Source organism: Arabidopsis thaliana, chromosome 2 (assembly GCF_000001735.4).
Source record: "Arabidopsis thaliana chromosome 2, partial sequence".
In the NCBI taxonomy this organism is placed as follows: Eukaryota; Viridiplantae; Streptophyta; class Magnoliopsida; order Brassicales; family Brassicaceae; genus Arabidopsis; species Arabidopsis thaliana.
This window is the reverse complement of record NC_003071.7, coordinates 5,542,627-5,558,028: the sequence shown is the minus strand read 5'-3', so window position 1 is coordinate 5,558,028 and position 15,402 is coordinate 5,542,627. Positions and strand designations below refer to the sequence as shown.

The following is a 15,402-nucleotide window of genomic DNA, read 5'->3' as shown; positions in this document are numbered from 1 at the left end:
ATTATGTTTGACAAGATCTTCCTTTTCAAATTATTTAATTTAATCTTTGCATATTTAGACTTGCAGCAACTGTCAACAAGTCGGACACAACAAACGTTCATGCAAGCGTAAAGCAGTGCCAAAACCACCCAAGAAACCTCAAGGACGACCAAGGAAAAAACAGAAAACAATGGATGAAGAGAACCCTATCACTCAACCAATACAATCTTCTCTTCAAAGTTAATGCTTGACAAGTCTTTACTTTAGAATATCTTGTCCCTCTGAAACGATTGTTTTTTTTTGTGACAAATATTGTTGTGTTGCAACAGCTTCGATAGTTATGTTGGTTGGATTTATTTAAGCATGACTCTTTGGATTATTTTAAGTTGTTGTGTCTTTCTTTCAGCTTCTAAAATCCAAACTAATTAAGCAATTCAAAATCATTTAGAACACTAAACGTTTTTTTTGTAATAAATTCAAAACAGTTTTAAAGAACATCATGTGGTTTTTGCGCTAAATACAAATGTCTCGTTGTTGTTTTTTTTGGAAATTAATATCCCATTAATATTTAATACTGTGGGGTTAAGTTTATTAACAGGTTTTAGTTCAGGGTTTGTTTTACTAAAAACATAGTTTAGGGTTTAAAAATGGATCTGGCCAAAGTTGAGGGTTTTTTTCATTAAATTCCCAATGATGTTTACTAAACTAACTAAAACAAGTAATAACAAATAAACTTTAATCACTATCTTCTGATCTCATTGATGACACGTCACTATCAATATCTTCTAATTCTTCTTTATTATCTCGAAGGAATTCTGGTTGCTTATATCCGGCTCTGGTCCAATCATAAGACATGCTTGAGCTTCAGGAGAATCTGGGTTCATTCTTGATCGAGTTTCATCTAGTATTTGACCTCCAATGCCAAAAGCTCGCTCGCTCTTCCATCCATGAATGATTTGAAAGTATTACCTGCATCTGCATCACTAAACTCAAAATTTGTAGATAAATAATTTTCAAAGAGCTTTTGGACTAACATAGATATGCCATGAGTTGTCCATAATAAACTGAAACATGTAGTGAAGAACCCTAATCTTGATCACTTTGGATGCTTCTTCATCAAAAAGAATTAGTGATCCTTGTAAACTATAAAATAAAAATATCATTAATACAATTTACAAACTTTTATATATATTACATAATTATAAAATTTTAAAATCCACTAATTTTAGAAAACATATTATCCTGTAATATATCGCTGATCAATTCCTAGTTGTTTATAATTTTTGGTGTGATCATATATATTTTCAGTTGGTATATGTCACCATGCAACCTAATTTGTTTCTTTCAAATAATTATATTCTAATTCATATAGTTTTATCTTTTTGTGGTCTGGAAATTCAAAAGTTTAACCCTAACCCTAAGTAAAATATCTCATGCCTACCCTTAAAAAAATAAAAAATAAGCAGCAGTCCATAATTCCATTATAGAGAAAACCAAAACCAAAACCACAATCTCATCAACCAAATATTATTAATCGTCCGATAACCCAATCTCTCTTTTCTCCAAACGCTTTTTTTTTTCTCTCACTTCAAAATCTCCCCGAGACCTCTCGCCTTCTCTCGCAGCCGACGATCCCATCCAAAACCAACGCTCTCCGGTGATCGTCTTTCCTTTACCTCGCCGACCTTCTCCGTCTTCTCAATTACGATCTATCATCACCAGAATCCGTTTTCTCTCTTTTAACTCCGATACAAAACTTCCGATAATCCCAAATAAACGTTACGAATTTCAGACTCTTTTTTCCAGTTTCTGTTTGAATTCGATTTCGAAGGATTAGATTCTCCGGTGAGATTTTTAGAAGCGTGTTTGATTTTTCAAATCAAAGTTTGTCAAAACTCTTAGCGTGAATTTTCTCCAGAGTTTATCATCTCTTATGTGACTGTGTTTTAATAGCTTCTTCTCTATAGCTCTTCCTTTGTGCTTCTTCTCTGGGAAACTTCTCTATTCGTATACCTAATTCTAGGGTTCGTTTATCCTAACAATTCGAGATTTAGAGGGCTTTAGGATTCGATTTCGTGTTTTAATCGTGTGGATCTGCTTTCAATTCGTTTATCGTTTCGTTCCACTGAATTGAGTTTGTTGATTGCTTAGACTTTTATCCTCGTCTTGTTGTTTGCTCAATTGAAGAGCAGAGTAGCTTCCGTTAGATCTGCTTTGTTGTGGCATTGATGGAGAGGAGAAATCAATTCATGTTACGTGCTCCTGGAATTCTGGAATAATCTTAATTTTCAGTTGAAACAATGCTTTGCTTCTCTTATTTTCCTGTTAATCAATAACTAAGTGTGAAGTGTGGTTTTTATCGAATTTTTTTAGTATCATTTTGATGCAGGTTATTAACTCATTCGTCTTCTTCTTTTTCTTAGTTCTACTGAGACGTTAGAAGAATTGTGGCTGTTGTCGACTGCAAGGAGAGCGCTTACTTTAATTGCTGATTTCATGAGACGAGATGGCTTTCTTTAGGAACTACTCAAACGATACTGTGTCACATAATGTTCTTGATGAAAATGAGGAGCGGCAAAATGCTGCTACTTTTCAGAGTTCACCTTTGAATGAAGATGTGGATGGTACTTATAGTGAAAGAGGCTTTGACATGAACATGGACGTACAGTATCAAAGTGACCCAGAACCAGGATGTAGTATTAGGCAGCCAAATGAGACAGCAGTTGATAATGTAGCTGATCCTGTGGATTCCCATTATCAATCTTCGACAAAGAGATTGGGTGTAACTGGTAGATGGGGTTCCACATTTTGGAAAGATTGTCAGCCAATGGGACAAAGAGAGGGTTCTGATCCTGCCAAAGATTCACAATCCGGTTACAAAGAAGCATATCATAGTGAAGATAATCACTCAAATGACCGGAGTGAAAAGTTAGATTCTGAAAATGAAAATGATAATGAAAATGAGGAGGAGGATAATGAAATGAACAAGCATCAAAGTGGTCAAGCTGATGTCCCAGCAGATGAAATGTTGTCTGATGAATATTATGAACAAGATGAAGATAATCAAAGCGACCATGTGCACTACAAAGGGTATAGTAATCCTACAAATTCTAGATCACTGCCAAAGGCAGGATCTGCTGTCCATAGCAACTCAAGGACTTCAAGAGCAATTCACAAAAACATTCACTATAGTGATAGTAATCATGACCACAATGGGGATGCTGATATGGACTATGAAGAGGAGGAAGATGGTAAACTCTTTTAATTTGGATTCCTAAATAGATTTGACTCTGTTGTTTGTTTGTACGCAGTACTAGAACTTACGTCTATGTTTTTTCCTCTGAATACTTCCCACGTCAAGTGCTTGGTTTGAACTTCAGTAACATTTGATCTTATTTCTCATCAGAGGATGACCCTGAAGATGCTGACTTTGAGCCCTATGATGCTGCTGATGATGGTGGTGCAAGTAAAAAGGTTTGACTTCTTACAATTCTTGTGTTGGGATACATGTTCATCACAATGAAGCTAAAACTGAACAAAAGAAGGGAGATACTTTCTGAACCATTTCTTAACTAAGTTTGCTATTCGGAAGGATCTTCATTTATAGTTAACATGTTGTGTTCTAGCTTGTTACTTGTTATAGTTTTGATGGGATTTCTTACATGTTACAACTGTGTGGTTGTTTGATTTTAGCATGGCCAAGGTTGGGACGTTTCTGATGAAGACCCTGAGAGTGATGAAGAAATTGATCTTTCCGATTACGAGGACGACTACGGAACAAAAAAGCCCAAGGTTAGGCAACAAAGTAAAGGTTTCCGGAAATCAAGCGCTGGACTCGAACGAAAATCATTCCATGTTTCTAGTCGACAAAAGAGGAAAACATCATATCAAGATGACGACTCAGAGGAAGACTCTGAAAATGACAATGATGAGGGTTTTAGAAGCCTGGCCAGAAGAGGCACAACTCTCCGACAAAACAATGGAAGGTCCACCAATACCATAGGACAGAGTAGTGAAGTTCGCAGCTCCACCCGATCAGTTCGTAAAGTCTCTTATGTAGAGAGTGAAGACAGTGAAGATATAGATGATGGGAAAAATCGTAAAAACCAAAAGGTATGATATCTTGTTACATTTTTTAAGGTTATACATTTTTACACCCTCAACTTGCTTATGTTATCGTGTGGGAATCTAATACATTTGATAGAGACTGGCAGTAGTTTCATGAGCCTTCTCTAAAGCGGTCTAAATAACTCATTGCTATAGTTATAATCTGCACGTCGTACATATTATCTTTCTGTTGGAAACATGTTAAATTTGGAGAACTTACGGTCTTTTGATTTGATTAACTCCAACTATTTGACCTAGAGCAGCCATTAATTTCAACTACTTGGCCTAGAATGAAAGCAATTTCTTTAGAAGCCTTGCCCAGCTACTTAATGAACTTTTTTGTTATGTTATTCCCTTTTATCTGATATATGCTCGTTAGGATGACATTGAAGAGGAGGATGCTGATGTTATTGAAAAAGTGCTCTGGCATCAGCTGAAGGGTATGGGTGAAGATGTTCAGACAAATAACAAATCAACAGTTCCTGTTCTAGTAAGCCAACTGTTTGATACTGAGCCAGATTGGAATGAAATGGAATTCCTTATAAAATGGAAAGGCCAATCACACTTGCATTGTCAGTGGAAAACGTTGAGTGATCTCCAAAATGTACGTCCTTTGGACTCCTTTTTTAATTTTAATTTTGATCAATGTATTGCATATATTTTAGATAATGCTAATTTTTATTGTTTCTTTACCTATGTTGTGTGTTCTTACAGCTTAGTGGATTCAAGAAGGTTCTTAACTATACAAAGAAAGTGACGGAGGAGATTAGGTACAGGACAGCACTCTCGCGAGAGGAGGTAATGTTTGAATGTCTGGAAGATTTTCTGCTTTTTATTATCCTTATATGTACAAGGAAGAATGCCATGAGATGCTACTCTGATGGTTCACAACATGGTTATATTTCTTATTTAGCTTGTGAAACCATGTTTACCACGTAAGATACTAACTTTTTGTTTATATTTAGGCATTATCATATTGAACATGTGCTGCCATAGTATGCATTGGAATATATCAAATAGATCTGCCAGAGTTGTTGTTATGGTATATAAATCTGAAATTCTTTCACTTGATATATTTTTTAACCTTTTAGATTGAGGTCAACGATGTGAGCAAAGAAATGGATCTGGACATCATTAAGCAGAATAGTCAGGTTAGTGTTTTCGTTCCATCAAATTTGCAATCTCATTTCACGTCTCATCTGCTGCTGTTTACATCTATTGCTTTTGCAATTTTTATTAGATTATTCCTCCTCTGAGCTAATTTGTTTATGTTATTTAGGTAGAAAGAATAATTGCAGATCGAATAAGCAAAGATGGTTTAGGTGATGTTGTACCAGAGTATCTAGTAAAGTGGCAAGGGCTATCTTATGCTGAAGCAACTTGGTATATTCTCTAACACTCTCAATGGATATTATTACTTGTTTCCTTCTTTTTTTTATAGTGATTGTGTTGTTTCATAAATTGAGAAGCATGCTATAAGATGATTTACAATTTGTAATTATGTATCTATCACCCCTCAAGTATCATTTTCTTCCTGTCTTTTTTCTTTAGGGAGAAGGATGTCGATATAGCATTTGCACAAGTTGCTATTGATGAGTACAAGGTAGAGTTTTTTTTTTTGTTATAATTCTGCTTGAATTTACCATTTGGCTTTTAATTTGTAACTCTTTGTCCAACTCTATATTTTTCCATCTTTTTAGTAGTAATAAGAATATTGGTATTAAATTCTGTAGTTTACATCTTGTTTTGTAACACAAGAATATTCTAAAAGGAAATACAAATGCTTATCAAATATTAAGAAACTTTTTTCAGAATATTTAACAGTGCTATTATACTTAGACTAGTATATACATGGGTCTGTTTCTGCAGAATCAGATGATTAAAAAACCTAAGTTGCTTTAATGCTTGATGTAATTTCTATCTATGATTCAGGCTCGTGAAGTTTCAATTGCAGTGCAAGGGAAAATGGTGGAACAGCAGCGTACAAAAGGAAAAGGTTTGTTACATAAAATCAATAGTTTTGTAGTTTTCTTTGTTTCACGTTATATGGAAAGCAGACAAGAAAAATACTCTTCATTAGAGAAACTGCCTAACCTTGTGAACTGGTTCTTTATAGTTTGGTCTCTGCATTCTTCGTCTCTCGAATCCAAAAGTTATATGTAAAATTTGATTATAAACTGACCAGCATCTTTGTCTTTGTCTTTTATTCATTCACATAAAAATGTGAAGGGTACAGTGTAATAGAAAATTAAACAACATACTTAAGAGAGGCATCACTTAGATTTTTATGCTCTGTCACTTTGCTATGTTTTGTCTATGGTGGCAACGTATGCTTCCGTTCCCATTTTATATCTGATATTTAGAGTAGGTGAAAACTCTTTTTCTAATGCTGAGTTGTGGTTACTGTTCTCTGTAGCGAGCTTGAGGAAGCTTGACGAGCAGCCTGAGTGGCTAATTGGAGGTACACTACGTGACTATCAGCTGGAGGGTTTGAATTTTCTTGTCAACAGGTGTTACTTATCTCACTTCACAATTGCTGATGATTATTTACTTGTCTACTCGGTCTTATGTGATTCTTTACTTGTCGGCTCGGTCTAATGATTGGCTTCCTTTCATTTTCCAGCTGGCTTAATGATACTAATGTCATTTTGGCTGATGAAATGGGTCTTGGTAAAACTGTTCAGTCAGTTTCAATGCTTGGGTTTTTGCAGGTGAAAATCTTTTTCTTTTCAAGTGAGCGTTCAAGTTTGCTCATGATTTGGAAATCTTGTTCTCTTTTCTTAGCATTACTTTTCATGAGCTAACATATCTCTTCTTTTATTTCTTTTCTTTTTTCTTGCAGAATACCCAACAAATTCCTGGTCCTTTTCTTGTTGTTGTGCCTTTGTCAACACTAGCTAATTGGGCTAAAGAATTTAGAAAGTGGCTTCCCGGCATGAATATAATAGTATATGTTGGCACCCGGGCTAGTCGAGAGGTGAGAAACAAAACAAATGATGTTCATGTTATAGCTTCTAATAATCTTCAGGGTGTTAAGCTCTTATATCTCTGTTGTCTATCTAAATCTTTCATTTACTGTCCTAGTCAACATTTTTTCTATCCAAATTGGATAGGCGCTGTAGCTTAGGTTTTTGATTTGAAGATCTTTAATGTTTTTATACGACAGTAATATATATATGTTAACAGCATATACACTTCTCTATCCCTCTCTTCCCTGGTGTAGAATTTTGATTTTTGTTAATTTCTGGCTTCAGGTATGTCAGCAATACGAATTTTACAATGAAAAGAAAGTAGGCCGGCCCATAAAATTCAATGCACTTTTGACTACTTATGAAGTAGTCTTGAAGGATAAAGCTGTCCTCTCCAAGATTAAGTGGATTTACTTAATGGTGGATGAAGCACATCGACTGAAAAATAGTGAGGCACAGCTCTACACAGCTCTTTTGGTATGTGACTTTTTTAAGAACTTTTATCTATTTTCATGGTTCTTTTTTTGGTTGTTCATAATGGGTGGCATATCTTATCTGTTTTAGGAATTTAGCACGAAGAACAAATTGCTTATTACTGGTACTCCACTACAGAATAGTGTCGAAGAGCTTTGGTATGCTTTCTTCCCTTTTTAAGCCCTTTCTCTGGAGATGGCCTTTTGTACTCTTTCGGATTAATATTAATCCTGAAACTTGCAAGTTTATGTTCTTTGTTTGTTTATAATCTTTGATAGTGTTGATTTTTGTATTCTGTGCTTGATCCACTCCTTTTTAATGCAAGCTATGCTCTTGATGATTCTGTTGATGCGTTTCTTATGCACGGACAACGCGTATATTGGATATTTTTTAACTGTTGACACAATGATTCGTTGCTACCCCATTTTACATGGACTGCGTCATTGTATCATATGCTACTTTCGTACCTTTGTACTCTACTCGTTTGATAAACGACCTATTTCTATTTTTTGCAGGGCTCTGCTCCACTTTCTTGATCCTGGCAAGTTTAAGAATAAGGATGAGTTCGTTGAAAACTACAAGAACCTTAGCTCATTCAATGAATCTGAGGTAAGGTTTGTCCATTGCTTAATAGTATGCTGTAGTAACGAAATATAGTTGATTTATTATTCAGTCGTCCACTAGCTTATACTTTTTTGGAATTTAGCTCGCCAACCTGCATTTAGAATTGAGACCCCATATTCTACGACGAGTGATTAAAGATGTTGAAAAGTCGTTGCCTCCAAAAATCGAGCGTATACTAAGAGTTGAGATGTCCCCTCTTCAGAAACAGTAAGCATAACTTCAGCTGATACTTTTGAGTGGATAGCTTTAAATATTGTTACTTATATTCTGTTGTTCTGTGTTAGGTACTACAAATGGATACTGGAGCGCAACTTCCATGATTTAAATAAAGGGGTGCGGGGTAATCAGGTGAGTGACTTTATGATGCACCCAGGTTCTCATATTTATTGTTATGAATAATTATTTTCTTTGTCCCTGCACTGTAAGTTAGGTGGATTATTTTAATATGCATCCGACTTCTTAAGTTTGTTGATATTAAGCTAACAATCTCTGAGTTACAATCAACAGGTTTCACTTTTAAACATCGTGGTGGAGTTGAAGAAATGCTGCAATCATCCTTTCTTATTTGAAAGTGCAGACCATGGATATGGGGGTGACATAAACGATAACTCTAAGCTGGATAAAATTATTCTAAGTAGCGGAAAGCTAGTTATTCTAGACAAGCTACTGGTTAGACTGCGTGAGACTAAGCATCGTGTGCTTATCTTTTCTCAGGTGCGGTTTGATGACTTTTATTCTTCCTAGTGAGTTTTGTACTTTATTGAAATGAGTGTTGTCATATACAGTTCCACTGTTCTCCTGCTGCTCCCTTGTTAGAATAAAGCACCTTGTGCTTATCTTCCCGTAGGTGTGGTTCAGCACATTTGTTCTTCATAATGGGTTTTCTGTTATTGAAATGAAATTTTGTTCTTCTTTGACAATTTAGCTGGTTTTCTTTTCTGTAGTAGATAACTTCTTTCAGTTATTCATATTTCCATATCTAATTAGATGGTTCAGAATAATGCCTAAGGTACCTTGTTTGTATATGATAATTAGTTTGCGTTATTTTTGGTTGTACTGCTTAGTTTATTGTGTGAAAGTCACTTCTGGGAAAACAAATTATGAACTGTTACACAGAAGTTGCTTTCTTGGTAACCATTTAGCGATCAAATGTTATTAGGAAAACTGAAGCTCTGTTGGATTAGAAGCTTTAAAAGTCTTTCATCTTGTTGATAGGCCTTCTTGCATTGTTAACTCTTACAAAATATGTCTTGAACTTTCTTAATTTATCGTTGTTGCACTGTTTGCTTTACAGATGGTAAGAATGTTAGATATCCTGGCAGAATACCTGTCTCTTAGAGGTTTCCAGTTCCAGAGACTGGATGGTAGTACTAAGGCAGAACTGCGTCAGCAAGCAATGGATCATTTTAACGCACCTGCTAGTGACGACTTTTGCTTTCTTCTTTCGACCCGAGCTGGTGGACTGGGTATCAATCTGGCTACTGCTGATACAGTCGTTATATTTGACTCTGATTGGAATCCACAAAATGACCTGCAGGTTTTGCCTCCAATAAAATTTTTCTACCTTTGGATTATTACTCTTTAATACTAAATGTTGATAATGGAATCCCAACCCTATTATATCAGGCCATGAGTCGAGCGCATAGAATTGGGCAACAAGAGGTCGTGAACATTTATAGATTTGTCACTAGCAAAAGTGTTGAAGAAGAAATCCTGGAGCGCGCCAAAAGAAAAATGGTATACTAGTTTTAGACATGCTTAGCTTATGTTTACATGAATCTTTTAGCAGTGCAATGAATTCCTTTGTCCTGCATCCTCACCTTCATGAAATAATTCCACTTCAGCGCTGTTACCGATTCTTTTGTAGGGATACTTTAGCTTGTTACATAGTCGAGTTTTAATTGCAAATTCTGTTTTATTTATGGGGGGTTATTCTATAATCTTAGTTTCTCTTCTTTACTTCATTTGTGTTGTCATCTATTCATGTTGTAATATCCATGTTTGGAAGTCAATCACCTGTGGATGAGATAGGTTCAAAACCCAAATTTTTACTTGTATCACTTTGTTATAGCAGGCTGTAACTTTTTTTCGTCCACCATTCTCTAGGTTCTTGATCATTTGGTTATTCAAAAACTGAATGCGGAGGGTAGGCTGGAGAAGCGAGAAACTAAAAAAGGAAGTAATTTTGACAAGGTAAGGGCATCTTTTGAATGTTTGATTTCCTTTATCAAGGTTTAATTTCTGAAAGAATGACCCATTACTTGTATTCTAGAATGAGCTTTCTGCAATATTGAGATTTGGAGCGGAAGAACTTTTTAAAGAGGATAAAAATGATGAAGAAAGCAAAAAGCGGCTGTTGAGTATGGATATTGATGAAATCTTAGAGAGGGCAGAGCAAGTTGAGGAAAAGCATACTGATGAAACAGAACACGAACTGTTGGGTGCTTTTAAGGCAAGTTCAGTTGTTTTATGCTCTTTCTGTCTTTAGTTTAAGGTGAACCTAATAGATGCAGGAAAGCAAAGCAGCCCGAGGCGATCATCTGCTTTGAAGGCTGCTTGTTCTTTATCAAGATACTGAAATCTTCTTTCAAGTGGCTGCTTTATGTGTTCTTTTTGTTCTTTCTGTCGTCAAAACAGTTTCTAGGCATAAATTATTGAATCCATTTTCATTGCTTATATTTGTGAAATCCTTCACTCCACTAACTTTTCTCTGCTTTTAGGTTGCCAACTTTTGCAACGCTGAAGATGATGGGTCCTTCTGGAGTCGCTGGATAAAACCTGATTCTGTGGTTACGGCCGAAGTAAAAATTCTATCTTCTATAAGAATATGGCCTTCTATGTCATAGTTTTTTTTTTTCACATAGTCATATCAGGTTTTTCAGTGTCTAAACTTGTATTACCTTTTTATAGGAAGCTCTTGCACCACGGGCTGCTAGGAATACAAAGAGTTATGTGGATCCTAGCCATCCTGACAGGACTAGCAAAAGAAAAAAGAAAGGATCTGAGCCTCCGGAGCATACAGAGAGAAGTCAAAAGCGCAGAAAAACGGAATATTTTGTTCCTTCAACTCCACTATTAGAGGGGACTTCAGCTCAAGTTAGAGGCTGGTCTTATGGAAATCTTCCTAAGAGAGATGCGCAACGATTTTATCGAACTGTACGTCAAAATTATTTATCTAATGTTTCATTCGGCATATTTTTTAAGTACTGGAAAAAGTTTGAATTAAAGGCTCCTCAACTTGTTCAGCCGCAATGATTTCATGGTTTCGGTTAGGGTTTCCTTGGTAGCAGTAGTTTCTATGTTAGATTTGGGTAGTTCCAATATTGATTTACTGGTTTACTTAGTTTTACTCCATGATGCTGAACTGACGATTGTTATATTTCTCATTGTATAATTCAGGTCATGAAGTTTGGGAACCATAATCAAATGGCATGTATTGCAGAAGAGGTGGGTGGTGTTGTTGAAGCAGCCCCGGAGGAAGCACAAGTTGAGCTATTTGATGCTTTAATTGATGGTTGTAAGGAATCTGTTGAAACAGGAAATTTTGAACCAAAGGTAAAACTTGAAATATAAACATCTGAAATGAAGGCTCTTTTGTTTTCCTTGTTGTTCACTTGGATATTTCCAATCTTCCTGTTTTCTATTCTCTGCAGGGTCCTGTGTTGGATTTCTTTGGTGTGCCAGTTAAAGCAAACGAACTATTAAAACGTGTGCAAGGACTGCAGCTCCTATCAAAGCGTATTAGTCGATATAACGATCCAATTTCACAATTCCGGGTGTTGTCATACCTTAAACCTTCAAATTGGTCCAAGGGTTGCGGTTGGAATCAGAGTATGTACAACCTAAATTCAATATTATCATATCAGCATCTGTCTTATGTTTTTTATCCTAAGTCTTTTTATCATTTGGTGTTCTCAGTCGATGATGCGAGATTGCTTCTGGGAATTCTTTATCATGGTTTTGGGAATTGGGAAAAGATACGATTAGATGAGAGCCTTGGACTTACAAAGAAGATTGCTCCGGTTGAACTTCAACACCATGAGACTTTTCTACCTCGTGCTCCAAACTTAAAGGAGCGTGCCACTGCACTTCTGGAAATGGTGCAGCATATTACTTGCTAAGATTTCTCTTGGTAATTAATTTTCGTAATAACCTTCCTTGAAGAAATGATTGACAGTATGAAATTTACTTTTCACAGGAACTTGCTGCAGCAGGAGGGAAAAATACAAATGCCAAAGCATCCCGTAAAAATTCCAAAAAGGTCAAGGATAATCTTATTAATCAATTTAAAGCTCCTGCCAGAGACCGGAGAGGAAAATCTGGTCCTGCCAATGTAAGTTTATTATCAACAAAAGATGGACCTCGAAAAACCCAAAAAGCTGAGCCGTTGGTGAAGGAAGAAGGGGAAATGTCTGATGATGGGGAAGTTTACGAGCAGTTCAAGGAGCAGAAATGGATGGAATGGTGTGAAGATGTCTTGGCCGATGAAATCAAAACTCTTGGACGTCTACAAAGACTGCAAACCACAAGTGCCGATCTGCCAAAGGAGAAGGTCTCATTTTATCTTCCATCGTTAATAGTCCTGGACTTCCTCCGTCTTTATCTGATCTCATCTCAAAATTCCTTGTGTGTCCCGCAAATAGGTACTTTTCAAAATCCGGAGATATTTGGAAATCCTTGGGCGAAGAATAGATGCAATTGTCTTAGAACATGAAGAAGATCTATACAAGCAAGATAGTAAGTAATGCAATATCTGGTCACTTTGCAGCAACATTTCTGTTTTTGTAAAAAGTTGATGATAGTTGGATAAACCCTGTTAGCTCTAAGACAGTAAAATACTTTTTCTCAGATAACCATTTTAATGCCCATGGTTGTATCATTAACGGGAAATCAAAATGCAGGAATGACAATGAGATTGTGGAACTATGTTTCAACTTTCTCAAATTTGTCGGGGGATCGACTCAATCAAATCTACTCCAAATTGAAGCAGGAGAAAGAGGAAGAGGAAGGGGTCGGGCCATCGCACCTCAATGGTTCTAGGAACTTCCAGAGGCAACAAAAATTCAAAACAGCAGGGAACTCCCAAGGATCACAGCAGGTTCACAAGGGCATTGACACAGCAAAGTTTGAAGCGTGGAAACGAAGAAGAAGAACAGAAAACGATGTTCAGACTGAGCGACCAACGATAACAAACTCTAACTCGCTGGGAATACTCGGCCCTGGACCATTGGATAGAAGCCATAGGGCACGTCAAACCGGATTTCCCCCAAGATAAGTTTTCTCTGTTCTGGTACCATACATTATGCTCTGCATTTGCCGGTTGAACTCTGGTTTGATCATCGATTCAGAAGCTCAACAACATAGATACCCGGAAAACTCATTTTTTTTAAAAAGTCGGAAACACGGCAGCAGTGTTCGGTTTTGGTTGCTCATATTGGAGATTGGCATACCCGACTAGCTGATGCTGACGCTGGCTTACCCGAGAAAGCCATAACTTTGTTATTGGCAAAGAGATAGCACTTACCAGTTACCAGGTGGTTTGCTTAGGTATAAATAGTTGTGGATGTAGTCAAAGCTGCTGGACTCCATTTCCTTATATATTTATATATATATATATATATATATATATGTTACCCATTTGGAATAGAGCAAATTGTACATTACCAGTTTTGTTAATTTTAATTTACTTAATTTTATGTGTTTCTCATTTTCACATTTCGTAAGTTTTAATGGAAAAAGGTACCCACGCCATCATTTGTATAACTTTTACTATGATGTTTCAGATCTCTGAAGTAATGAAACAGTCGACACTTTGGCTCGAAGGCACCATTTCAATCAATCAGATCAATTTTGAACAATTGAAAAGACTGAAAACCTTATAGGTTTTATAACGTCCCGATCAAAAGTGTCAAACTGGTCTAAATCCATTGTTGCACGTCCTAAACCCTTTTATGCTTCGACAATGCTCACTTGCACAATCTGTAGAGGAGTAAGTAGAAGAGTTAGTGAGGATAATCATATTCGTCAACATGCAAAAGAAGAATACCAAGTTAACCAGTTCCAAACCATTATATCAGTCACGCCAATCATGTCATACACATAATTCATACCGATCATATCATTTACGTTGGTCACATCATTCGCATCGATACAACGAAACATGCATAGATTCCCAATACATAACACTCAAACTAATAATTTTCAAGATTAAATTACAAACGATATATATTGATGCAACTTAAATAACAAACGTAAAAAAAAAACCTATACACCTATTTTGCTACAACCGAATTTCACATTTGATGACAAAAATAAAAGATCCGTCATCTTTAGAAATATCTCTACTGTCTTTGACCGACGCTTTTATCTCCGGAATGCGAAGCTTCACTTTTCTTTGAAGGATTATGGATTCATCACTTTTCTTATCATTTTTAAAGACAAGTTTCGCTTCATGTTTTTGGGTATGTCGATGGTCTCATCAAAACAAGAATCTCCTCTTACATGGTCTTAGTTATTAAGGAGTATCATGATTCATGGCTTGCTTTCACATAAAGGATTTTGGGGTCTTGAAGTTTTTTCTTGGCATTTACGTAGGTAAAATTTCTTTAGGAATTTATCTATATTAACATATTATGCTCTTGACATCACCCTCGAGAGGGCCTTCTAGCTGCCAAGTCGACAGTTTGTTCTCTGGATTCGCATTGATCCAACAAAACATGCATATTCTTGGTCATAGGTTGAGGGTTATGACTTTCATTGATCATGTTTGTTTTAGACACCTTATTGCTACTTTGCTAGGTTGATTTTATCTCAGTGTGGAAACACTAAAACAAAATGATTCCATATACTTTTATTTGCATTTAAATATCTCCAATGTTGAGTAATAAAGAGTTGTATTCTAACTTGTTTTTCTAACCAATTTTTTTATGCAAAAGAAATTCAAACATCCTAATCGTATGGCCAAATATAGTTTGTATTTTACAAAGTCTCCATATTCTATACATTCAATAGATATTCACCTAAATATAGTTTGAATTATGTGTCGTCTAGTGCAATAATAATCCTAAACATAAAACAAGAGAGCGAGAGATAGTGAAGAAGTGCCCCGAGGATTCGGCGTTTGGTCGTGTGGTCTTTGTTGCAAAAACAGGTTGTGTGGCTCTCTCCCTTTTATCTCCTTATCTCTCCTCTTCCCTTTTCCACCTCTTATCTTTCTTACTTTCTTATATTACAATATCCCTCCCTAATT

General features: G+C 36.1%; 1 protein-coding gene across 3 annotated transcripts; it reads left to right on the top strand.

Moving 5' to 3' along the window:
• Positions 1-1,468: 1,468 nt before the first annotated feature.
• Positions 1,469-13,975, top strand: CHR5 (chromatin remodeling 5). 3 transcript variants are annotated; one of them, NM_126926.5, is made up of 31 exons: positions 1,469-1,824; positions 2,403-3,230; positions 3,386-3,453; positions 3,673-4,092; positions 4,466-4,690; positions 4,801-4,884; positions 5,178-5,237; positions 5,366-5,469; positions 5,638-5,689; positions 6,019-6,082; positions 6,503-6,596; positions 6,710-6,797; positions 6,929-7,063; positions 7,341-7,532; positions 7,620-7,687; positions 8,045-8,138; positions 8,236-8,360; positions 8,438-8,501; positions 8,661-8,867; positions 9,448-9,690; positions 9,780-9,890; positions 10,260-10,346; positions 10,426-10,605; positions 10,874-10,954; positions 11,064-11,309; positions 11,553-11,708; positions 11,807-11,984; positions 12,072-12,253; positions 12,352-12,705; positions 12,797-12,890; positions 13,055-13,975. In NM_126926.5, the coding sequence occupies exons 2-31, from the start codon at positions 2,486-2,488 to the stop codon at positions 13,426-13,428; spliced, it is 5,175 nt and encodes a 1,724-aa protein (NP_178970.3). In that variant the 5' UTR covers positions 1,469-1,824; positions 2,403-2,485; the 3' UTR covers positions 13,429-13,975. The 3 variants fall into 3 exon arrangements, with proteins under 3 accessions (NP_178970.3, NP_001325087.1, NP_001325086.1); NM_001335389.1 differs by having other exon boundaries at positions 1,469-2,230; NM_001335390.1 differs by having other exon boundaries at positions 1,479-1,636; positions 13,055-13,848.
• Positions 13,976-15,402: the final 1,427 nt, after the last annotated feature.

Excerpts from the sequence above, each read along its gene's own strand:
- CHR5 (NM_126926.5), top strand. The coding sequence starts at position 2,486 with ATGGCTTTCTTTAGGAACTACTCAAACGATACTGTGTCACATAATGTT. Across the intron at positions 5,690-6,018 it reads TTGCTATTGATGAGTACAAG|GCTCGTGAAGTTTCAATTGC; the intron begins GTAGAGTTTTTT and ends TCTATGATTCAG. Across the intron at positions 10,606-10,873 it reads AACTGTTGGGTGCTTTTAAG|GTTGCCAACTTTTGCAACGC; the intron begins GCAAGTTCAGTT and ends CTCTGCTTTTAG.